This window comes from Paramormyrops kingsleyae, chromosome 12 (assembly GCF_048594095.1).
Source record: "Paramormyrops kingsleyae isolate MSU_618 chromosome 12, PKINGS_0.4, whole genome shotgun sequence".
In the NCBI taxonomy this organism is placed as follows: Eukaryota; Metazoa; Chordata; class Actinopteri; order Osteoglossiformes; family Mormyridae; genus Paramormyrops; species Paramormyrops kingsleyae.
The window spans coordinates 1,500,775-1,526,660 of NC_132808.1; the positions used below are offsets into that span (position 1 = coordinate 1,500,775).

At 45.5% G+C, this 25,886-nt stretch overlaps 1 protein-coding gene across 1 annotated transcript; it reads left to right on the plus strand.

Annotated features, from left to right (window-relative positions):
- The first annotated feature begins 7,373 nt into the window (after positions 1 to 7,373).
- On the plus strand, positions 7,374 to 11,646 carry LOC140577736 (serine/threonine-protein kinase PLK3-like). The gene is made up of 9 exons (XM_072698029.1): positions 7,374 to 7,466; positions 8,047 to 8,145; positions 8,239 to 8,355; positions 8,446 to 8,575; positions 8,742 to 8,829; positions 8,928 to 9,023; positions 9,153 to 9,348; positions 9,444 to 9,570; positions 9,662 to 11,646. The coding sequence occupies exons 1-9, from the start codon at positions 7,374 to 7,376 to the stop codon at positions 9,784 to 9,786; spliced, it is 1,071 nt and encodes a 356-aa protein (XP_072554130.1). The 3' UTR covers positions 9,787 to 11,646.
- The last annotated feature ends 14,240 nt before the right edge of the window (positions 11,647 to 25,886 follow it).

Sequence of the window (25,886 nt, forward strand, 5' to 3'; positions counted from 1 at the left end):
ATCGTCAGTAATGGTCCAAAAACTGTATCCCCCTCCGCCAGAAAAACATGCCCCTCCCCAATATGACAAATGAATTCATATTTAAATAAGGTTTGGGACCTACAGTATATACGATATAGCAATATACAGGCATTTAGAAAGACAGATTACATTTAGGCATCATTATATATACAAAACAGGCTATATTTTGTCTATTACAAGCTTATCAAATAAAATAAAGATATGCAATTTAAAAATGGTTCCAACACTGTGTGTTACAAGTATAAGGAGGTTGTATCAGTGAACAGAAGGTCGCTGGATTGAATCCTAGACAATTCACTGGCATATCTGTTGGGTCCTTAATCCCCCAAAATAAATGACTGACCCTGCGTTTGTACTCTAACATTTGATCTGCGTTTGTGCCCCAAACAGAGCAAGGTGAGATATGTGGAGACTAAGGGATTCCAGTGATCCTGTACTTGTGCAAATGGCAAATAAAGTATCCCTGCTCCAGGGGCACTGCACACTGTACACTGTCTGACCCTGTGCTGTGACCCCCCAAGCTTACGCTCAGCTGCATATATGTGTCTGTGTGTCTCATGGATCCTGCCGATCAGCCACTCTGGCATTTGGCGTCCAGTGAGACTGACAGAAGGGGATCCATCATCTGGGACGTCAGCCACCCAGCTCACACCCCCTTAACACTCCTGTCCTCTGGAAGACACTACCGGTGCATTACCTCCCCCCCCCCACCTGTTTCAGGGACAGCTTCTCTACTCAAGACAGTGACCAAGAGAGTGGCCTGCATCTGTCCCCCCCACTGCATTGTACTGCACGTTGTTAAAATTCCACTTCTGCACTTTATTAGTATTTATTACACTGCAGCCAGTTTCCATCCCCATTGCACTTCTTACATGTTTGCTCACTCTCATACTGCACTGTCTTGTCCTGCATCACACTGCTATTTGTCCCACTGCTCAACCCCCCCCCCCCCCCCCCTGCAACTGTGGTATAAGAATTTCACTGTGTTCCTCTGCACACTTGTGACAATAAAACCTGAAACTTTCACACAAAGGAATCGAGGGAGAACCATGCAGAGTGAGAGACACAAGTTTGTCTTTTATTCGTCTATAATCATCTTGTAACTGTCTTACACATCTGGGGGAAATCTCACTGTTGAACATGCTGTTTGCTGTGTTAAACTGCAATGTACTGCAAAGGAATCCATCTTTGCTGAGGATTCAGCTACCACTCAATCTGTTACAAAAACTGATTTTTAAAATAAACTGCATTAAATTACAAATCACCTTTTTCATATTTAAGTATGGTGATGTTCAGGGACACCAAAAAGGGGGGTGGGTGGGGGGGGGTTGCAGTTAGGATGATTACAGGGGCCCTGAAATGCAATTGGTCTGGGTTAGGGGCCCAAAATCTCTAATGACATCCGTAATGATGCTAAATATTAGTCCATCACTAATAGATCTGAAAGCCTGCATGTGTGACAGTTTACATGTGTGTGTGTGTGTGTGTGTGTGTCTATCTGTCTGCCTGCCTGTTCATCCCACTACGGTGTGTCCCAGACCGGCTCCACTTTCCTCTCAGCTCTGCAGTTCCTGCTCTTCAGTGCCCCCAGCCTGAGCTCCAGCGACATGACATCGCCCACCCTTTCCTCCATGTCTCGCAGCAGCACGCTGTTCCCCAGCAGCTCGCTTCGTTGGCGCAGCCGCAGGTTGTCTGCCCGCACCCTGTCCCGAGCCCGCTTGCCGCATGTCAGAGAGTCACGTGACCGTGCCACCGCCACCTCCATCTCTGCCAGGTCAGCTGCAAGTGCCATCTGCACCCATCGCAGCTTCTCTGTGACGTGCACGCACCTGCGATCTTGTCGCGCAGCAACAGAATCTCTGCGACTCGCTCGACCTTACCGCTGTACGTCTGGTTCTCCAGCTTCAGCTGCTCGAAGTCGAGGATGTGCAGCCCCTCCGCCAGCCCCTTCTTGGCAGACAGTGCTCTCTCACCCTTGGCGATGCCGCCTTCAGCTTGATGTTCTCCAGACGCACACGCGCCAGCTCCTTCTCCTTGTGCCGCTCGGCTGCCTGGATCTGCTCCATCTGGGCCTTTGCAGATTCCTTGCCCAGATGCCAGGCCAACGCTGGTCCTGCCACCTCCTGCTTCCGGGCCTGGAGGACCTGCCACTCCAACTCTGCCTGGCGAAGGCTCTCCTCACCCGAGAGTGTCTGCCTAGTTAGGAGGTGGGACTCCTGTTTCCTTCTGATCAAACATCTCGCTGTGCAACAGCTCATCTCCAACCTCTTGGTCAACCTCAGCTTCACTGGTGCCCCTGGTTTCTGGCTCAGCGCTCTCTGATGTTCTTAGCTCATCCTGTTCTTGTTTTCCAAAAATTTTAAATGAGGAAATTCTGAGGTTATTTGTTTCAAAAGCATACAGTGGCATGCAAAAGTTTGGGCTTAAAATGTCTGTTAAGTCAGCAGAAGATGAACTGATCACCAAAAGTATAATCATAAAGTTAATGATGACACATTTCTTTCATATTTTAAGCAAGATTAAATTTTATTTCCATCGTTCACAGGTACAAAATAACAAAAAATGTAAAGGGTCTGAAGCAAAAGTTTGGCCAGTCCAAGATCAGCCCTTAGATAACGTTTAAGTTTAACTTGTAAAATTAAAATAATTAATGCTCACCAAGCAGGAGAAGGCTACAGGAAGATAGCAAAGCGTTTCCAGATAGATGTCTCCTCAGTTCATGATGTTATTAAGAAATGGCAGTTAACAGGAATGATGGAGGTCAAGAAAACTTTCTGAAAGAACTGCTCATTCAATTGCTATGAAGGCAAATAAAAAGCCCCATTTGACCGCAAACGACCTCCAGGAGGATTTAGCAGACTCTGGAGTGGTGGTTCACCGTTCTACTGTGCAGCGACACCTGAACAAATGTAACCTTCATGGTAGAGTCGGCAGGAGAAAATCTTTCCTGTATCCTAGCCACACAATTCTGCATCTGAAGTTTGCAAAGGAACATCTAAACAAGCCTGATGCATTTTGTAAACAAGACCTGTGGACTGAAGAAGTCAAAATAGAACTTTTTGGCCACATACCAAATTCCAGGAACAGAACACCAGTCCAACTATTAAGCATGGGGGTGGATCGATCATGCTTTGGGCTTGTGTTGCAGCCAGTGGCACAGAGAACATGTCATTGGTAGAGGGAAGAATGGATTTGAATAAATATCATGCAGCAAATTCCAGCAGCAAATAGTTGAAGTTAAAAAGAGGATGGGTCCTACAATAAGATAATGATCTAAAACACACCTCAAAATCTACAATGGAATACCTCAAGGTGAAGGTTTCGCCACGGCCCTCAGTCACCCGACTTAAACATCACTGAAAATCTGCGGATACATCTCAAAAAAGCAGAGCACGCAAGACAACCCAAGAATCATGCAGAATCAGAAGCCCTTTGCAAGGACGAATGGGAGAAAATCCCCCAAATAAGAACTGAAATATTGAAGGATTGAGTGTAGATGAAGATCTAAGAACATCAGAGCATAATATTTGAGTGTAGTTCAAATATAACAAATTCATATCTTTTAAGTGCTGAACTGAACATATTTTTTGGCAAGAATTTACTTTAAAAGTTTGATTACTTAAATGTTTTCAGGTGATCTGTATGTAGGAGGGGCTGTTCTGGTGAGGCTGGGTGTGGTCGGGGTCTGATGTGGGCGTGACACACACATAGAGAATGGATACATTTATATTATGCTAATTGCATGATTCTCTAATAGTCTTTTTCAGATGCCCACCAAGTACCAGAATGTTGTTTTATAATTAAAATACTGATAAAAGAATTAAAACTCAATATATTCAAGTATAATACGCTGTAACATTTTATATGACTTGGAAAATGACAGAAAATAATTTTACAAATGAATTAAAGTCGACCCGGCGGCCCAGAAGGATAAGCGGTTTGGAAAATGGATGGAAGTAAGCTCAAGTGTAATAAAATTCATTCATCATGTTTTGCCAGGTGGACAGGAGGCGTTACTGCTGATCCAGCTTCTGCTTGACCTGCTGAACCCAGTCATCTCTGGGATCAACACACGCTTCTTTACCCTTTGTGGTGTAAAGTCTGAAAACTGAAGGGAAAAAAATGACATGGTTCTGCTTCTCACTTGTTAGAATCTGTCTCCATATGCATCTTACCGTGAACTAAAAATTAGTTCTGTTATAGATTTTTTGCACACAACAAATATTAAATCTCAAAACAGTAATAGTTCAAAACAATACATGAGTAAAGTTAATATTTACATAATTCCAGGTTTAATGCAGTTTTTACGGGTCTCTACATATCCAACTATCTGGTCCATCCACAGTATTCCAGGAAAGTACATAAAACAGCAATACACCGACAGATTGCCATCTGGATTGACATAAAGAACATAAAATGTATATATGTACAGCCTGCATACAAAATATATACAGCCACCACTGAATATATACATGAAAAATGCACAGCGAAAAAACTTATAATTGGGTCAGTAACCTTGCTTGTATCAAAGAAATTTAAAGAATCCTATAAGTCCTAGACTTAAATGGTCTGCAGCCATCTGGACAGACATGAAGAACGGAAAATGTATACACAATCTATATACAAAGTATATACAGCCATGTATACATACATACATACATACATGAGAAATACGCCCAGAGAAACTGTGTTCATGTTTCACAATTGGGTCCATGATCTTTATTAAAATCCAAGATACTGACAACGTCCTGATGAAAGCTGTGAGATGCTGCAGACTTACCTTGAGCCAAAGTGGAGGACAGCAGCACTGTCGTCGGGAGGAAGAAGGCAGAGATCTGATGGGGCTTCATGATTCCACTGGACGTTTCTGAAGATCAGCGCCGCTTCTACAGCTAAACTGAGGCCAGCAGAGTCTAACCACGTCCTTTTAGAGGGGTTGTGTGTCTGAGGTGGGGGTGGATGATAGATAAAAGGAATAAACATTTATATGTATTAGCAGACGCTTTTATCCAAAGCAACAAACTTCTTTTTGAAAAAGCAGAGTCCCTGGAGCAATTGGAGTTAAGGTCTTTGCTCGAGGGCCCAACTGTGAAGTCGTAGGATTTAAACAGATTTAAATTTCCCATGATAATTTTTTCCAACCTTCTGACAGATTGTTACAGATAAATTGTATGGTGAGATCCCACATGATAACTTTCACAGAGAGGTGAAAATCATCTTGGGCCCCACAATGTTCATGGGGAGTTTGGAAAAGATCCATTGAATACTTTTAGAGGTTCAGAGTTCACAAGGTCAATTGTCGTCTATAGCCGTCCAATCCTTCCTTTGTTGCCACCTAGTGCTGCTGTTTCAATTTTGGGCCAATTTGTCTCAAAATGAAACCAGGTCAAGATCTTTTTTGTGAGGCAGCACCCAGGAAAAGCACTGGCACACCCTGCCCTGGAAGGAGCAATCCAGGATGGGGCTCCAACCTATCACCAAGCACACACAGTCACTCACTACTATGGGCTGTTTGGTAACTCTGAATAACTTCACATGTTTTTGGACTGTGGGGGGAAACTGGGAAACCTGGAAGAAGCCCCATGATGACACAGGGACAACATGCAAACTCCACACACAAATCAATAGAATGCACAGCTTGCGGAATTACATTTTAGTAAAACAAGCTGCAAAGAAACATTTAATACATCCTTCGCTGCATGCCACAAAGGGAAATTGTCGGTCTACGTTATTGTAACTAACTTTCATTTCCAGAGATCAACGATGTCCGTGTTTGCGATTTGCTTATCATAGGAATCGCATATATATATATTTTATTCACCTTTCTTTTTTTGTTATTAATCGTATATTAAATATATTACGCCAGCACAATAAGAGTGCGATTACTAAATTAAATTATAAATATACTTAACTAAATGCAACTTAGATTCCCCTTTATAAAATAATATCGTGGCAATAGCTACATTGGCTAATTTCCGGCTTCCTCTCCGCGCAGCGCTCCGCGCGCCATTTGCAGCCGCTGCGCGTGGTGTTTGTTCCTTTCCCTTGGGTTTGGGTACCTGACAGTAAAAGCGTGTCGGATGGCTGATTTAATATTCTCATGAAAACTAGAGGTGTATATTGTGAGTCATTGAAACTGATTTTTTTTTTGGTCTAACTAATGCCAGTGGGTGTGTTTGCAGAAACGTTTTATGTAATACCTGTGATTTCTTGGAGGGGAAAAAAAGTTATTTCATGTTTTCGTTCGAATTTCCGATGCGTTACGTAATTATGTAACGTACCTTGTTCCGTTGCCTAGTTACTGGACGCCACTTCGTCGGTTTCTGTCTTACTGCAACATGGCTTGTCCTCAGCGGAGATACGAAGTTCCTGAGATCATCTTTGATCACAGAAATGAGCGATTTTACCGCAGACTCGAACTGTTGGGAGAAGTATGTACTATAAAGATACCGTAGATAATTAAGTTACAATTTGTCTTGTAGAGTAGAGGTCTGCAACGGGGTGGGACGCCCGCGGGACTCGCGGGACGCGGCGCGGGTCTACATTTGAGAGTTTCTTGTGCCAGAGCGGGATGAAAAATCAGTCCTGCGCAGACCTCTAGTTGAAATAAACGCAGAGCCGCGCCACAAATTTCAATGTTTCCCTATATTTCTCTCATTTTGACTGTGAAATGTTTCTATTGAGACTGGGTTTAGATATTTTGTAATTCAGGTCTGTAGCCTAGTTAGATAAAAAAAAAATTGGCACCTTATTTAATTTTTAAAAGCCAAGATATTATAGCGTTTAAAATGTGTCCGTGCTTGCGACTTGCTTATCATAAGAATCGTGTACATATGTATATATTTTTCACCTTTCCTTTTTTGTTATTAATCGTATACTAAGTATATTACGCCAGCACAATAAGAGTGCGATTACTAAATTAAATTATAAATATACTTAACTAAATGCAACTTAGATTCCCCTTTATAAAATAATACCATGGCAATAGCTACATTGGCTAATTCCCGGCTTCCTCTCCGCGCGCCATTTACAGCCGCTGCGCGTGGTGTTTGTTCCCTCCCTTGGGTTTGGGTACCTGACAGTAAAAGCGTGTCGGATGGCTGATTTAATATTCTCATGAAAACTAGAGGTGTATATTGTGAGTTATTGAAACTGATTTTTTTTTGGTCGAACTAATGCCAATGGGTGTGTTTGCAGAAACGTTTTATTTAATACCTGTCATTTTATGGAGGGAAAAAAAGTTTTTTCATGTTTTCGTTCGAATTTCCGATGCGTTACGTAATTATGGAACGTACCTTGTTCCGTTGCCTAGTTCCTGGACGCCACTTCGTCGGTTTCTGTCTTACTGCAACATGGCTTGTCCTCAGCGGAGACACGAAGTTCCTGAGATCATCTTTGATACCAGAAATGTGCGATTTTACCGCAGACTCGAACTGTTGGGAGAAGTATGTACTATAAAGATACCGTAAATAATTCAGCTGCAATTTGTCTTGTAGAGTAGAGGTCTGCAACGGGGCGGGACGCCCGCGGTACTCGCAGGACGCGGCGCGGGTCTACATTTGACAGTTTCTTGTGCCAGAGCGGGATGAAATATCAGTCCTGCGCAGACCTCTAGTTGAAATAAACACAGAGCCGCGCCACAAATTTCAATGTTTCCCTATATTTCTCTCATTTTGACTGTGAAATGTTTCTATTGAGACTGTTTAGATATTTTTTAATTCAGGTCTGTAGCCTAGTTAGATAAAAAAAAATTTGGTACCTTATTTAATTTTTATAAGCCAAGATATTATAGCGTTTAAAATGTGTCCGGTATTTTTGGCACACCCTATACTTCAGCAGCCTTGCTTGCGGGATTCAGCAGGTGGGAGCTGGACAAACCATAACAGATGCGGGTGGGAGCGGGTCGAAATATTACACATTTCTGCGGGAGCGGGATGAAAAATTATTTTTCATAGATTACGGAAAATGGGTAATCAATTACGTATGGCAGAAATTCTTAAATTCTTAATGCACTTGTGTTTTTAGGGAGGTTTTGCCCAATGTTTCAAGATGATGGACATTTTCACTGGAGAGATATTTGCAGTGAAGGTGATTCCGATAAAGCACTCTGATGGAATAAAAGAGGTATGTGGTCTGAATCCTGCTTGAAGTCAGCCCCCTCCACAGTTAAACTGCATTTCCCTTATGCTCATTGTGGTAACACGTCTGACATTTCAGAGTCTCCGAGAAGTGGTGCTGCTGAAGCTGCTGCAACACCAGCATGTTGTTAACTTCTCCCATCATGTAGAAGATGAGAAATTCTTGTATATCTTCATGGAGCTGTGCAGTAGGGGGGTGAGCCCAGCTGTTTCTGGCCTTTGCAGACAGTTTGTTAAGGTTAAGACTCTATGTCGACTCACGCCATCCTTTCTTTTCCTATTCCAGTCGATGCTAGACCTCCTTCAGGAACGAGAAATCCTGAGCACGCCTGAAGTGAGGTTTTACATGAGGCAGCTCATTGGGGCCTTACGACACATCCATGGCAAAGGCATTGTCCACAGGGACCTCAAATTAGGTATGTGTGCCTGCACACATGATTTGTTTAATTCTTCACATGTTAGTGTTGGCATTTTACATGGCATTTCCTGTGTGGTTTATATGATTGCTGCCTGCTGTTGTATTCTGCAACTGTTTAATGTCTGGTGTTATTAGGTGAAATATTTGAGTCATTGGTCTTTCAGAGAACTTATTATTAACGGAGGCCTTGGAATTAAAAGTGGCCGACTTTGGACTGGCCACCAAGCTGGAGCCACTGGAAAGCAGGCAGAAGTGGGTTCTTTTTCTTAGATTCTCCAGCAAATCTTTCAAATTGCTCATGCAACAGGCTGAAGCACATGTATACTGTTTTCCTTTTGTGTGTGTTGTAGACGCTTTTGTGGGACGAGAGAGTATGCAGCTCCTGAAGTGTGGAAGATGGAGGGACACAGGCCAGAGTCAGATGTCTGGGCGCTGGGGTGTATCATGTATGTATACCTTCTCAATCGTCCTCACAGTCAGAGCCAGAGTCAAGAATGATATCTGAAATGCACCAATGCAGAATGTTGTTAGATGCAAATGAAGCTCAAATGCCGTTGCTGACTTTCTTGATACAGGTATACGATGCTTGTTGGTGCATACCCCTTTGATGGCGACGCTGAAAAAATCAAGCAGCGTGTCACTAAAGTAGAGTACACTCTACCAAAGTCCCTCTCCTCATCAGCCAAGAAATTGATTTCTTGGATCCTACAAAAGAATCCACAGGATCGGCCCACATTGGAGCAGATCCTGAATCATAAGTTCTTCACTAAGGTACATGCAAACTGCTGGTCTGCTGAGTTCAATAGTATTCATGCATCCTGAGGAATTGCTTTGCTCAACCGAAACATCTTAAACTACAACCCTAGGGCTTCACTCCGGAGGAAATTCCATCAAACAGCTACCACAAGGTGCCAAGATTCAGAGCAGTGAAACGCGTAAAGCACTTCTTCGTCAGGCTGTTCCGCCGCATATTTGGACAAAGGAGACCCAAAGGTAAGTAAGCTCCTTCAACACAAACCTTGCTAGTCTAGTATCTCTCAGTTCATCAGGCTCAGATACCTGATTTTCCCATGTTTTCTTGCAGATATGCCCCACTGTGAATTCAAAATGAAAACCAGCGGCCCTTTCGTCTACAGCAGGGCTGTCCTAACTTTTTTTAGTGAGGGCCACATACAGAAAAATATTCCGAGGGCTGGGCCAACTTACTAGATATAAGCTATGTATGGGGACGCTCGTCGCTAATGGCTGCCTATCTCTGCTCGTCCGCGCGTCCCATCCGCCTTTTTGCCCTTTAGTCTGTCCCTTTGTCACTCTCCCGTTCGCAATTTCGCACGATTTCGGCGCTTGCCCTGTTATTCCTCCTGATGGCTGCTAATCAGCGTAGACCTCGCCCAGCCCTTTCCAGCCCGGAGAAGAAAGTACCCCGCTCTGATGGCGGCGTTACTGAGGAGGCCCTTTCCTCTCTCCTGGCTCCCTTTCTCGCGGAAATGAAGAACTTCGTTTCCGAACAGGTGAACTCGCTAAAAGGCACGCTTCAGCAACACCATTCGGAGCTCCGCGCTGACCTGAACTCGCTGAGGGCAGACTTTAAATCCATACAAAAAGAAGTCGCCTCAGTGAAGGCTGTGACCGATTGGCACTCCAGGGAGCTGGCTGATTTTAATAAGGCTCTGCTTTCCCTGGATAACAAAATCACGGAGATTGAGGACCGCAGCCGTCGCCTCAATCTTAAAGTGGTTTGGATTAAGCTAGGGCGCGAAGGGGGCGATATGCGGTCTTTCCTTAATAAGCTCTGGCCGGCTATTTTCCCCCATCTTCCCAATTTCCTGCCAGCCATTGACCGTGCCCACAGGCTGTACGGCCGGTCTGAAACCTCTTCTCGCCCCTATAAGCCAGTTATTTTATTTTATTATTAATGTACTGTTATGTGATGTTTTTTTTTTTTTTTTGCTTCTACTACTATATTAATTGGACGTTTGCTGTACTGCTGTTGCCCGGTTCGCTGACGGTTACTCCCATTTGCCGTTTTCTCCTGCTCTGTACACGGGGCAGCAAGCAGTGGCATGGGGTCAGTTTTATTTTACTTCCGTTGCTGTTACTCAGAAGGTGGTGGGGATGTGTGCGCGCAGTTAGTGTGTTTTGCGGCTTGGCTTCGGGCGCCACGTGCGCGCAGTTTCCGACATCGGTCGGAGGGGGCGGGAGGGTAGATGTTCTGGACCTGGCAGCAGAACCATTTACCTTTCTATTGTGTTTAATGTTGCTGCTGCGTTGCCGGTCTGGAGCATGGGTTTGGGGAATTTTTGTGTTTGTTTGGGGGGGTGGGAAGGGGGTTTTCCCTGAGACACACTTCCTAAAGTTACGGTTGACCGACCAGGGCATTCAGCCTCTGGTGCATGCCTGGCATATTGAGACTTTTATTTATTTTTATTTTTAATTTTTTTATTTTTTCCTTGTTTACACCTTACTGTCTGTTCTGTTTTGATAATGGTCAATATAAATATAGCTTCATGGAACGTTAGGGCCCTGAATACCCCCGAACAACAACTGTCCAGTGTGACTGAATTTCTGAAAAGGCAGCACGCTGACCTTGCCTTTTTAATTGAGACCCATTTACTCCAGCGAGATGCACTGCGGGCGGCCTCCAGGTTCTACAGGGTTGTCTCCACTTCATCAGCTTCCTCGCGTAGATGTGGGGTGGCCATACTGGTGAGGCGGACCCTTCAGATTCATATTCTCAATTCCGGGGGTGATGCTGATGGCAGGTACTGTTATGCCCTCTCCGACCTGGGGGGCAGGAAGGTCTGCTTTGTTGCTGCATACGCTCCCACTCCCCCACGCACCTCATTCTTTCAGGATCTTTCTGACCACCTTCTTAAATTTCAAGACTTCGACTTTGTTATTGGAACTGATGCTAACGCTGTCCATGATCCTGTCCTTGATAAATCTCCCTCTCTCGTGGGTAGCCTTGCTGCCCCCCTCTACACGTTCCCTGTGTAAATTCGTGGAGGTCCTGAATTTGGTTGACTCATTCCGCCTAATTAACCCCTCCGCTAGAGAATTTTCCTTCTTCTCACCCCACTTCAACTCCCAATCTCGCATAGACTACATCTTTGTTTCTCGATCTGTTGCCCCCGCTGTTTCTACGGCTTCTCTGATCTCTTCTTCTTTATCTGACCACAAGTGTGCTCTCCTCCACTTAGCTGTACCTTCTCTTTCTCCTCGGTCCCCACGATGGAAGCTCAATACTTCTTTGCTTCGAAACTCCAAATATATAGCCTATTTGATCCCTAGACTTGAAGAATTTATTTCAATTAATTCAGGCTCAACTGATGACCCAGTCTACTGCTGGATGGCGATAAAGGGCTTTCTCTGTGACACCACGGTTGCTTTTGCCAGTGGCCTGGCTCGTGAATGTCGCCAGAAGATCTGTGATCTCGAAAGGCGCCTAACTCACTTAGAGAGTGTTCGTCCTGCAGTGATTGATCCGGATCATGAGACCCTCATCTTAAACACAAGGGCAGAGCTAAATGTTCTTCTGTCACGCCGTGCCGAGTTTTTGGTTCATCGCACTAGGTCTCGATATTATGTCTTGGGTGCTAGGCCCAGTAAGTTGTTGGCTCTCGGCTCCGGCAATGTGACTCTTTCTCCACAATCTCTTCTGTTAGAACCAAGGATGGAGCTCTCACCACTGACCCACAGGAAATTAACAGTAGCTTTTTTCAATTTTACTCATTTATTCTCCCCTCCCACTGTCTCTCCACCCTCTGACCCTGATTTGTTTCTTGATTCTGTACCTCTTTCTTGTCTCTCAGGCCCAGAAGCCTCTATGCTCGAGGCTCCCCTTTCGATGACAGAACTTAAAGAGGCTCTGGACTCCATGAGCCCTGGGAAGTCTCCAGGGCCCGATGGCCTCCCTCCTGAACTTCTTTCTGCCTTCTGGAAGCAGCTCTCTACCCCGCTCTTCCACATGCTGAATTCTGCTATTTCTGCCTCCCATCTCCATCCTTCTCTTAATCAGTCCTTGATGACTTTGTTGCTCAAACAGGGTAAGGACCCCTCAGATTGCTCCAGCTATCACCCATTGTCCCTGATGAATTCAGACATCAAACTGTTTGCCAAGGTGCTTGCCCATCGACTGCAGGCGGTGATTTCCAAATTGATTCACCCGGACCAAACTGGCTTTATTAAATCCCGTCATGCGGCCGACAACATCCGTCGCCTGCTGCATGTACTTCACGCTGCTCCTTCCTTTCCCTTCCCTGCTGCCCTTCTCTCTCTAGACGCAGAGAAGGCTTTTGATATACATGTCTTGAACATTGGAGGCCGCCTCTCTTCCTCGTCGTGGTCTCAGTCGGGTATCTCCACCCTGGGTGACATTTTTGACAGCTCTGGTCTCAAATCATTCCAGTCTCTTATGGTCACATTTAATCTTCCCTCTTCCTCATTTTTTTCTACCTCCAGCTGAGGTCCATGGTTAGGGCCTGTAATATCTCTTTTTCCTCGCCTCTTCTGCTTCACCCGCTGTGCAGATTTGCTCTGTCCTTTTCCCCCGTTTCTAAACCCGTGTCCAGTCTCTATTCCCTCCTAGAAGCAGAGAAGGCTTTTGATAGGATGAATTGGTCATTTTTGTGGAGAGTCTTGCATAGAATGGGCTTTGGCCCTTATTTTAACAACCTTGTCCAGACTCTTTACTCCTCCCTCTCTTCTGTCCTTTTGACCAATGCCAACATCTCTCCTCCTTTTCGGCTTCTTCAGGGGGCCAGGCAGGGCTGTCCCCTCTCCCCCCTGCTCTTTAATCTGTCGTTGGAGCCTCTGGCTGCTGCCCTCCGCCACTCAGACCTTATTTCCCCCATCCTAGTGAAAGGTGTCCCTCAGTCAGTTTCTTTATACGCTGATGATTTGCTCCTCTACCTTGGCAGCGCTCGCGTGGATCTTCCTCATGTCCTTAACCTGTTTCAAACATATGAATCCCTGTCTGGCTATAGGATTAACTGGGTAAAATCCTCTCTCCTTCCATTGAATTCTGCCTGCCACACCTCTTCACTTCCTCCTTCTATTCCCCAGGCGAGGTCTTTCAGATACCTGGGGCTGGACATCTATCCGTCGGTCCCAGAGCTTACAGCTGCTGGCTTCCGCCGCGTTCTCGAGGGCATTAAAGCCTCGATCTCCTCGTGGTCTTCTCTTCCCCTTTCATTTCGGGCTAGGCTGGCCGTTATTAAGATGAACGTGCTCCCGAGAATTAATTTTATTAGTTCCATGCTTCCTCTCTTCCCTCCACCTGGGTACTGGGCCTCTGTCAAGCCTGCTATTTCCACATTTCTTTGGGATGGCAAGAGACCCTCCGTCAGACACTCTACCCTAATCCGCGACCGGTTGGATGGAGGTGTCTCTCTCCCGGACTTCGAATTTTACCACCTTGCTTTTACCCTGAGGCCGGTTTGGAGCTGGATCAGTCCTCCCCAGCATCCACCCGCCTGGCTTCCTATCGAAGCAGAATATGCTCTCCCCCATCGTCTAGCCTCGCTTCCTTTCCTCCCTGTTAAATTAAAATCCATCTCTGCCTCCGTCGGTCCGATTATCTCTCATGCGCTTCGCACCTGGAGAAGGGTTGAGAAATTGTTGGGCCCCTTCCCAAAATGGCATCCCAGCGTTCCGTTGCTCCACAACCCTGTCTTGAACATTGGAGGCCGCCCCATCTCTTCCTCGCCGTGGTCTCAGTCGGGTATCTCCACCCTGGGTGACATTTTTGACAGCTCTGGTCTCAAATCATTCCAGTCTCTTATGGTCACATTTAATCTTCCCTCTTCCTCATTTTTTTCTACCTCCAGCAGAGGTCCATGCTTAGGGCCTGTAATATCTCTTTTTCCTCGCCTCTTCCGCTTCACCCGCTGTGCAGATTTGCTCTGTCCTTTTCCGCCGTTTCTAAACCCGTGTCCAGTCTCTATTCCCTCCTAGACGCAGAGAAGGCTTTTGATAGGATGAATTGGTCATTTTTGTGGAGAGTCTTGCATAGAATGGGCTTTGGCCCTTATTTTAACAACCTTGTCCAGACTCTTTACTCCTCCCCCTCTTCTGTCCTTTTGACCAATGCCAACATCTCTCCTCCTTTTCGGCTTCTTCAGGGGGCCAGGCAGGGCTGTCCCCTCTCCCCCCTGCTCTTTAATCTGTCGTTGGAGCCTCTGGCTGCTGCCCTCCGCCACTCAGACCTTATTTCCCCCATCCTAGTGAAAGGTGTCCCTCAGTCAGTTTCTTTATACGCTGATGATTTGCTCTTCTACCTTGGCAACGCTCCTGTAGATCTTCCTCATGTCCTTAACCTATTTCAAACATGTGAATCCCTGTCTGGCTATAGGATTAACTGGGCAAAATCCTCTCTCCTTCCATTGAATCCTGCCTGCCACACCTCTTCACTTCCTCCTTCTATTCCCCAGGCGAGGTCTTTCAGATACCTGGGGCTGGACATCTATCCGTCAGTCCCAGAGCTCACAGCTGCTGGCTTCCGCCGCGTTCTCGAGAGCATTAAAGCCTCAATCTCCTCGTGGTCTTCTCTTCCCCTTTCATTTCGGGCTAGGCTGGCCGTTATTAAGATGAACGTGCTCCCGAGAATTAATTTTATTAGTTCCATGCTTCCTCTCTCCCCTCCACCTGGGTACTGGGCCTCTGTCAAGTCTGCTATTTCCACATTTCTTTGGGATGGCAAGAGACCCTCCGTCAGACACTCTACCCTAATCCGCGACCGGTTGGATGGGGGTGTCTCTCTCCCGGACTTCGAATTTTACCACCTTGCTTTTACCCTGAGGCCGGTTTGGAGCTGGATCAGTCCTCCCCAACATCCACCCGCCTGGCTTCCTATCGAAGCAGAATATGCTCTCCCCCATCGTCTAGCCTCGCTTCCTTTCCTCCCTGTTGAATTAAAATCCATCTCTGCCTCAGCCGGTCCGATTATCTCTCAGGCGCTTCGCACCTGGAGAAGGGTTGAGAAATTGTTGGGCCCCTTCCCATAATGGCATCCCAGCGTTCCGTTGCTCCACAATCCTGTCTTGAACATTGGAGGCCGCCCCATCTCTTCCTCGCCGTGGTCTCAGTCGGGTATCTCCACCCTGGGTGATTTTTTTGACAGCTCTGGTCTCAAATCGTTCCAGTCCCTTAAGGTCACATTTAATCTTCCCTCTTCCTCATTTTTTTTCTACCTCCAGCTAAGGTCCATGCTTAGGGCCTGTAATATCTCTTTTTCCTCGCCTCTTCCGCTTCACCCGCTGTGCAGATTTGCTCTGTCCTTTTCCCCCGTTTCTAAGCCCGTGTCCAGTCTCTATTCCCACCTCCGCAGATCCTCTCATAAACCTCTCCCCATAATTTCTGTCTGGCAGAGGGAGCTCTCTCACACCCCTGTCCTATCTTGGAGTGTTATTTTTCATAATATTAAAAACTGCTCTAAAAATCCCAATCACCAGCAAACACAATTTAAGTTTGTTCACCGATTATACCCCACTCCCCGGAAACGCCATCTCATGGGCTTAGAGCCTGACCCCTTATGTCACCTCTGTCCCCTTCAGGTCCCTGGTACCTTTCTTCATATGTTCTGGGACTGTCCTCCAGCGGCTGCTCTTTGGGATTATGTGGCCAGATCTCTCTCTTCAGTTCTTTCCTCTCCCATCCCTCTGTCTCCCGTGGTCCTTCTTCTCCTGGACTTCTCTTCTCTCTCTCTATCTCGCTTCCAGCGGAGGCTCCTGATGTCTGCCTCGTTAGCGGCTAAGCTGTTATTAGCCTCTCGTTGGAAGTCTCCTGATCGTGCCATTCCCACTGTCTGGAAGTCCACCTTTCTTGATCTGCTTCTGCTGGAACTCTCTGCGGCCCGGATTAACAATTCGTCTGCTTCTACGATCCAGAGCTGGCTCCGTGACGTGCAGCTGGTAGAGGACTGGCTGCGGGTCATGTCCTGAAGCTGTATTCCTTTTTTTTTTTACTGATTTAAGTATGTTATCTCTTTTCTCCTCAGTTTTTAGCTGCGCCCTTCGGGGCTGGGTGTGCCGGTGACCATTGTTGGTCTCCTTTGAGGTGCTGTCTCAGGGTGTATTGAGGGGTGGGGTGGGGGTCGAATATGTTTTGTTCTGTTCTGTCTTGTTCTTTGTAAAAAAAAAATAGCTATGTATGGGCTAATCTCTTTTGTATTTAAGTTCAATCAATCAAATCTGGTCAATAAATGATAATTATGCTTAATAATTTAATGTGTTTATATCATGCTATATCATGTTTATTTTATATCATAAAATTTAAATGTTCATTTGTCCTGCCTGTCATATGTGTCTTAAATAAATCAGTGTGATTTTTTTACTGTGATTATTGTCTATTGGCTTTTTATTCTTAACCCAGAGGGATTTTAATATTTATTATTGTCTATTATTGTTTGTCTGGTGTGTGTGTGTGTGTACAGTAACGTGGTTTATGAAAACACTTAAAGAGCCAATCATAATGCATTCTTCAGTTACATATATGTGTATAAAACCTAACTGTGTGGTCCAACCTCCAGTAGAGTTAACAGGAGTCCCATGTTCAGTAAAAGAACGGAAATACTGGAAAGCATCTGACTGGGGATCTCTGATTATATGCATTACCAGTGTTGTATGGTGTTCTTCCCACAAAATACTGGAACCACCTCTTCCTTCTTGTTTTTGGAATTTATACTCTGCTTCAGGAAAAGGTTAAACTGGTTGACATTAGTACTGCTGAAAAAGAACTGAAGAAATTTGTTATGGTGTTTGAAAGGTTGTACAGAAAGACGAACATCTCTTAATGCGCATTTGGTGACAAGTGTGAGAAACTGGGGTCCTTTGTGGACCACCTCAACTTTTTCCTTTGAATCTTTTAAAGGAGCTCTGTTGAAGTACTTTAATGGAAGCATGTATGTCCAAGATCAAAAGGTTCCTTAGGTGGAGGGATCTCACACATAAGGCTGACAAGTCAATGAAAAATGAATTGGTATATACTGTATACATATTCAGCAGTAGGACAATGTTACAATTGTACACTTCCAAGTACAGCCAATAGCATTTTAAATAAGACTGAAACAATTTCATTTTCACAAATTAGACTAAAGTGCCGCCAGAAGTGTACAGTTTTGTAGCACGTTTTTTAAAGCGTAATTAAATACATCTGTATCGACTCCCTTTAGGTTGGCCTCCCTGCAAAATCTATACAAGTGCAAAGTGTAACCTATTATTATTAGTATGATTACAATGTAGAAGTAGTATGATTACAATGTAGAAGTAAGCACATGAGAATTACAAACATATTCCAAACATACTGTATGAATTGAAAATGATGGAGGTCAAGAAAACTTTCTGAAAGAACTGCTCATTCAATTGCTATGAAGGCAAAAAAAGCCCCATTTGACCGCAAACGACCTCCAGGAGGATTTAGCAGACTCTGGAGTGGTGGTTCACCGTTCTACTGTGCAGCGGTACCTGAACAAATGTGACCTTCATGGTAGAGTCTGAAGGAGAAAACCTTTCCTGTATCCTAGCCACACAATTCTGCATCTGAAGTTTGCAAAGGAACATCTAAACAAGCCTGATGCATTTTGGAAACAAGACCTGTGGACTGAAGAAGGCAAAATAGAACTTTTTGGCCACATACCGAATTCCAGGAAAAGAACACCTGTCCAACTATTAAGCATGGGGGTGGATCGATCATGCTTTGGGCTTGTGTTGCAGCCAGTGGCACAGAGAACATGTCATTGGTAGAGGGAAGAATGGATTTGAATAAAGATCATGCAGCAAATTCCAGCAGCAAAAAGTTGAAGTTAAAAAGAGGATGGGTCCTACAATAAGATAATGATCTAAAACACACCTCAAAATCTACAATGGAGTACCTCAAGGTGAAGGTTTTCCACGGCCCTCAGTCACCCGACCTAAGCATCACTGAAAATCTGCGGATACATCTCAAAAAAGCAGAGCATGCAAGACAACCCAAGAATCTTGCAGAATCAGAAGCCCTTTGCAAGGACGAATGGGAGAAAATCCCCCAAATAAGAACTGAAATATTGAAGGATTGAGTGTAGATGAAAAGCTAAGAACATCAAAGCATAATATTTGAGTGTAGTTCAAATATAACAAATTCATGTCTTTTAAGTGCTGAATTGAACATATTTTTTGGCAAGAATTTACTTTAAAAGTTTGATTACTTAAGTGTTTTCAGGTGATCTGTATGTAGGCGGGGCTGTTCTGGTGAGGCTGGGTGTGGTCGGGGTCCGATGTGGGCGTGACACACACATAGAGAATGGATACATTTATATTATGCTAATTGCATGATTCTCTAATAGTCTTTTTCAGATGCCCACCAAGTACCAGAATGTTGTTTTATAATTAAAATACTGATAAAAGAATTAAAACTCAATATATTCAAGTATAATACGCTGTAACATTTTATATGACTTGGAAAATGACAGAAAATAATTTTACAAATGAATGAATTAAAGTATATACAGCCACTCTGAATATATACATGAAAAATGCACTGCGAAAAAACTTTTTTTTTTTTCTCACTTGTCGTGTCCGGCAGTTTAGCAAGCAAGATGTTAGTCTGGGTGCCTTATTGTGCCAACACTTTTATTTTAACAAGTGGAGCTTCGGATTTAAGCTCCTCTTGTTACTTGAGGTATACTCTTTATTAATCATTTTTATGTCACTGCGCCACAAAGCCGGAGCTGACTGGGGGGGTTAGTGGGAAAGAGATAGAGAGAGAAAGTGAGAAAGGAGAGAGAGGGGTGAGAGACAGAGGAAGTAGAAAAATTAATAAATACATAATAAAAATAAAAATAAAATAAGGAGGGGGGTCAGAGAGAGAGAGAGACAGGGAAAGAGAAATAATACATAACAAACAGTAGAACAAAAAAGAAAGAGTAATAAGAGGACAGCTTCTGCATCTTGCTGCTTTACACCGTATCATCACACCAGCTGCTGTTTCTGAAAGATATGATCCAGGGACACACACAAACAGTATACACACAAAGAAACCAGTGGTACCATTATGACATGGGAATGTGCTTGTGCCAGTATCTGCTTCTGGAATTAAATATGTTAATACCAACGAAAGAAAATAAATATATATGCATATGCAGACCACCAGGAACACTGTCTAAATATCGTCGTACCCGTATCTGCATCAGAGAGGAGGGAGTGGAAGCCACACACCAACTTTCACACACACTCTCACACACACACACACCCACACCCAGACAAGGGGAAAGAGGGATAAAATAGGGGAAGAGAGCCCTAGGCTCTCTTGTGTGTGTGTGTGTGTGTGTGTGTGTGTGTGTGTGTGTGTGCATTCTAAGTGTATGTGTGTTGATATGAAAGTGTGTGTATGTGCATATGTACGTGTATGTGTGTGTATGTGTGTGCATGTGCATATGTACGTGTATGTGTGTGTATGTACGCATACGTGTATGTGTGTGTGTGTACGCATACGTGTATGTGTGTGTGTTTGTGTGTTGTGAGTGTATGTATGAGTGTGCAGGTTAATATGGAATGATTCCCAGTGAGTGTGCGAGGCCACAACAACACCGCCCTGGGGCCCCCAGACGGCCGGGAGCTGTCACGGACCCAGCCGCCCCACAGCTGCCAGGTACCCGGGCCCCCGCCACCGGACGGCTGCGCGCCCACCCAAGGAAGGCAGGGAAGGAGGCACCGGGCGCCCCCCACCGGTGAGCACGAGGCAGGAACCCCATGGCCACAGGCGGCAGCGCGCCGCCCCCCCCCCTGGGAGGCCGGCCACGCAGGCACGGACAGAGCCCGGACCCCGGACCACCCGCACACCCCGCTATAAAAAACTTATAATTGGGTCAGTAACTTTGCTTGTATCAAAGAAATTTAAAGAATCTTATAAGTCCTAGATTTAAATGGTCTGCAGCCATCTGGACAGACATGAAGGACGGAAAATGTATACACAATCTATATACAAAATATATACAGCCATGTATACATACATGAGAAATACGCCCAGAGAAACTGTGTTCATGTTTCACAATTGGGTCCATGATCTTTATTAAAATCCAAGATACTGACAACGTCCTGATGAAAGCTGTGAGATGCTGCAGACTTACAGTACCTTGAGCCAAAGTGGAGGACAGCAGCACTGTCGTCGGGAGGAAGAAGGCAGAGATCTGATGGGGCTTCATGATTCCACTGGACGTTTCTGAAGATCAGCGCCGCTTCTACAGCTAAACTGAGGCCAGCAGAGTCTAACCACGTCCTTTTAGAGGGGTTGTGTGTCTGAGGTGGGGGTGGATGATAGATAAAAGGAATAAACATTTATCTAATATGTATTAGCAGGCACTTTTATCCAAAGCAACAAACTTCTTTTTGAAAAAGCAGAGTCCCTGGAGCAATTGGAGTTAAGGTCTTTGCTCGAGGGCCCAACTGTGAAATAATAGGATTTAAACAGGCAACCTTAGGCTCACAGACACAGCACCGTAACCCACTGAGTCACACTGCAGCCACACGATCACCAGTTAATGCACGTGAAACAAACTCTGACCACAGACATGATCTTCACTCACTTTGTCAGGAGATTAATAAACACAAATCTCTCTTACAGTGTTTATAGAAGCAGAACAAAGAACAATAACTAGGTAGAAATATTACCTCAGACTTAAATGACACACTTTTAACTTGGAAAGCATATTCATTGATGACATGTCCAGATGTTTGGGTGACAATTAATACAGTATGTTTTAACTATTATCTCAGATTAGAAAAATCATTGAATGCTGCCTCAAAGTACCTGATTATCAATCTAATTACAAAGGGAGGTATAAAATACCTGTAACACGTAAAGCCCAACATTGTGTGACTTTTCTCAATGTAATCAGGTTGAGCAGATCTGTGTCTGTGGTCCTTTCAGGTGCCATCATCAAGTGATACTGCTTCAGTTTTGCTGTGAAATGTCTCAGATCATCACCTATACTTGCTTAATACATCACATGATGCCACACATACAGTCGCTCTTTAGAACGCCTGTGGCCTTGGCCTGGAGCCGATGTCGTCAGACGGTGCCCAACCTTCTCAGGGTGTTTCGACCCTTATCCGCTACACCCTCCAGTTGGCGGGTCGGCAGTGGTGGCCAGGTCACTGCCCATCAGCTCCAGGCCTCCAGTCCCCCTCCTCCCTTCTAAACCACAACCAACAAGAGGCTCTTTTTGCTGCCTCTCCAATCCTGCGCACAGCTGCCTTACGGTCCTTGCCTGATACGCCGAGTGTAGTGAGCACCGACCATACAGACTGTGCCGGAAACCCTCTACACCCCACCTCTACTGGAAACAGCCACGTTTGTCATCCTTTCTCTCTGCACTCCATGATGAGGTCCTGGTATTTCAGATACTTTCTCTCATGGGCCTCATCACAGCCTTCTTCCCATGGGACAGTCAGTTCTACCCGGATGATCTTCTTTGCCTGCTCTGACCAGATGACAATGTCAGGTCTCAAGGTGGTCTGGACGATGGGAGGGAAAATGAGCTTCCTACCCAGGTCAACTATCACCTCCCATCCTTGTGCCCCCTGGAGGATGTTGGTCCTGGTTCTCCTTGCAGAAGATGGCTGCTCCCCTGCCTTGATGAACTGCAGCACTGATGTTTGTGGCTTGAGTGGTTGCGGCCTTCTCCTGGCCTGCTCCAGGAGCTGAGCGCTGAGCACCTGATCATGCCCCCACCTGTATCTCCCCTGGGCCAGAGCTGTTTGACACCCTGCTATAATGTGGGAGAGTGTGCCATTCTTCCCACACAATTTGCAGAGTGGGTCCTCCCTCAGGCCCTACCTTACCAGGTTTGCAGGTGACGGGAGTGTGTCATATACAGACCTCAGGAGGAAACTCACACGGAACGGTTCCAGCCTCCAGATTTCGGTCCACGTGACCCTCTTTTTTGGGAGGTCCCATCTGGTCCAAGTTCCTTGGGTTGCTAGTTCGACAGCCTTCGCCTTCCGTGTCTCTTCTACCTGGTGCCGCACTTCGGCTTGCACCATCTCTCTCCTCTGCTGCACAGTTGCCTTCCCCCACTGGATGAAACGGGAGGTTCCTAGTGTCTGCCGGCCAGTGCAGACATTGCCAATGATATCCCTCAACTCTATGGAGCTTTCAGCTTGCCTAACTGCGGTGTCTGCTACCCACTTGCGGCCTGTTTTTGTTATGACCCCCGCATTGCTGACACGCTCGTCTTTAGAGTCTCTGAGTACCATTGCCACCCTGCACTTGGCCACCTTGAACCCCTCCACCACAGATGAGAATGGAAGCTGAAGCTGGCTGACGGGGGTTAGCATGGATGCTCCTCACTAGGATTAGCATGGACACTCTGACTGCGGTCAGCATGGACGCTCTGACTGGGGTTAGCATGGACACTCTCACTGAAGTTAGCATGGACACTCTCACTGAAGGTAACATGTACACTCTGACTAGGGGTAGCATGAACGCTCTGACTGGGGTTAGCATAGATGCTCTGACTGGGGTTAGCATGGACGCTCTGACTGGGGTTAGCATGGACGCTCTGACTGGGGTTAGCATGGACGCTCTGACTGAGTTTAGCATGGGCGCTCTGACTGGGGTTAGCATGGACACTCTGACTGAAGTTAGCATGGACACTCTGACTGAAGTTAACATGTACACTCTGACTATGGTTAGCATGGACGCTCTGACTGAGGTTAGCATGGACGCTCTGACTGGGGTTAGCATGGGCGCACTGACTGGGGTTAGCATAGAAGCTCTGATTGGGGTTAGCATGGACACTCTGACTGGGTTTAGCATAGACGCTCTGACTGGGGTTAGCATAGACGCTCTGACTGGGGTTAGCATGGACGCTCTGACTGGGGTTAGCATGGACGCTCTGACTGGGGTTAGCATGGACGCTCTGACTGAGTTTAGCATGGATGCTCTGACTGAGTTTAGCATGGGCGCTCTGACTGGGGTTAGCATGGACACTCTGACTGGGGTTAGCATGGACGCTCTGACTGAAGTTAGCATGGGCACACTGACTGTGGTTAACATGGACATTGTCTTAAAATGGATGAGAGAGGGATATAGGGCTCTCGAAGGAACAAACAGGCACGCTTAGGTTCACTCAAATACACTTTAATAAGTAATACAAAATGATCTCACATTAACACCAATACTGAGCTATCATATTGAAGGCAATGCAAAATAACTCGTACTACAACGGATATCAAATAATATATATCTTATAGCTAATAACATTAGGTGCAAAGGTTTGAATATATATATAGAAAAGAAGCAATTATACATAAAAGAAGCAAGGAAACATAGAAAGTTACGAAATATCACAAGCGGCGATAATTTACTCGCAACAATCAATGGAAAGCAGAAGCAGTTGCAAAGCTATTTACACTCGGACGTGCTATCATCACCCACCTTCACACATGGACTGGGGAGCCCTTTCAGTCCTGGCAGGAGACCAACACGTGAGTTCCGAGAAAGTGCCGGGCGATGCGCGCTCTATCCCACGGCTGAACTCCGGTCAGTACTGGGTTCTCCCCCTTCCTTTATACTAAATTTAGAGTTGCGTGTGGGCAGGGGGTAAGCTGGCCAGGCTCACCCCTTCCCCCCAGGCAATATATGGTGTTCCAATTCCCCCTTTTGTCCGAGTGATTCTGCTTGCGATAACATACTTCAATGGGCGTCCTGGCGCCAGGTGTCTTTGCGCAACACCTCCCTGCTCCCCCCTAAAGGCAATATAGGGTGCTGTATACCGACCCCCCACCCTATCTCCCGAAACCAAGATAAGCATCCTGGCTTCTTTTATGAGCCCAAGTTATTTACGGCAAAATTAGGTTTTACAGGGGATCGGTAAATAACTTGTTCGTGCAGTTTAGTAACATTCGGGGTGAATCATGGACGATTGATCTGAATTTCAGGACGATCAGTCAACACGCGATCGGAATTAATCCATAATTATAACTTTCCAGAATATTATAGTAAAGTTAATTCCATGTCACGTGGGTGACGTAATCGTCCGCGAATTCATCCTAATACATTCGGTCCCTCGGCCATGATTCACCAATGTATAACCCGTGCAGAAATGTGATCATATAACCTGCGGGTATAGATACATAAACAGATGTTCCACACAGCCAATAGCATAACGTATTCGTAGTGCATACATATCCTCTATCTCGTATATTATACGTTTTGTTAGTATAGGTATCTAGTCATTCTCCCTTCCTTTTAAAGTCCTATATGCCCGTCCAGCTATTACAGGCAGCACATGGAACCTACATAAAGTTTGGGGAGTAGTTACACTATACATTTACCATTGGCCAGTACACAAAGTCTCGTTACACTGAGTTATTTCAGGCTTCAGATGTAATCTCATACTGGAATCAATATTCCAGAATATTTTCCATTAGAACTAAATGTGATTAACACTTGATAAAACATTATTTAGTTGAATTTTGGTGTTTCACATAGTCATAGTGCATTCAGTCCGATTCCTCCACTGAGTTAGGTCACACTCCTACACCCACTTGAGGGGCACTCCGGTAGACGCAAGGATGGGAATGTTCTTTCCCATTGTGGCATCCTCTACAGACGTACATCTCGTTCGGGTTCACAGGAGTCAGTTCAACGACGAAGCATGATTGGTTTGCTGGTCATGTGAAGATGTCTTGCTGCCGCTCCGTCGCGCTGTCTTTCCATCCGATCCTGAAAGTAGAAGTCTGCTCCCACTCGGTCCCTGGGACTGCAGCATTGCCGAAGGTCGTCAGCGGCGTCGGCCACGCCCATCACCAGAACCATTGCGTCATCCTTCACACATAAGGAAAGAACTCACATGCACATTAGTTTTCTCCTAGATAACATTCATTAGCTGGGACATGTCGCCACCTTCGGCGCTTGGCTCCGTAACAGCCACAGTGTTGTTTCGTCCCACAGCTATCACTTCTGCAGGCTTCGGTGGGTTGTCTTGTTGTTGCTGAACCCACATACCTGTGTTTTTATTCTTTTTACTTGTTTTTCAGATTCGCTCCTATAATTTCTTACCCCAAACCTCCTTGGTCCTAATTCTCTAATTCAGATTTTTCCACGCAGGCATCCGAACAGCCATACCATTCACTACTCACCAGGAATCAGTATAAACATAGCAATCACTCATCCCTTCCTGCTTCCAAAACCATTACTCACAAATCAGCCCATTCGCTGCTTTTACCTTCACCTGTCATTTCCAACATCTGCTGCGTACATAGATTACATGCCGCAGCTTTCCACTTTCGCTTACCATCGACATACTTAGCCGCCCCATCCGTACAACACAC

Excerpts from the sequence above, each read along its gene's own strand:
- LOC140577736 (XM_072698029.1), top strand. The coding sequence starts at position 7,374 with ATGGCTTGTCCTCAGCGGAGACACGAAGTTCCTGAGATCATCTTTGAT. Across the intron at positions 8,146-8,238 it reads ACTCTGATGGAATAAAAGAG|AGTCTCCGAGAAGTGGTGCT; the intron begins GTATGTGGTCTG and ends CTGACATTTCAG. Across the intron at positions 9,349-9,443 it reads ATCATAAGTTCTTCACTAAG|GGCTTCACTCCGGAGGAAAT; the intron begins GTACATGCAAAC and ends CTACAACCCTAG.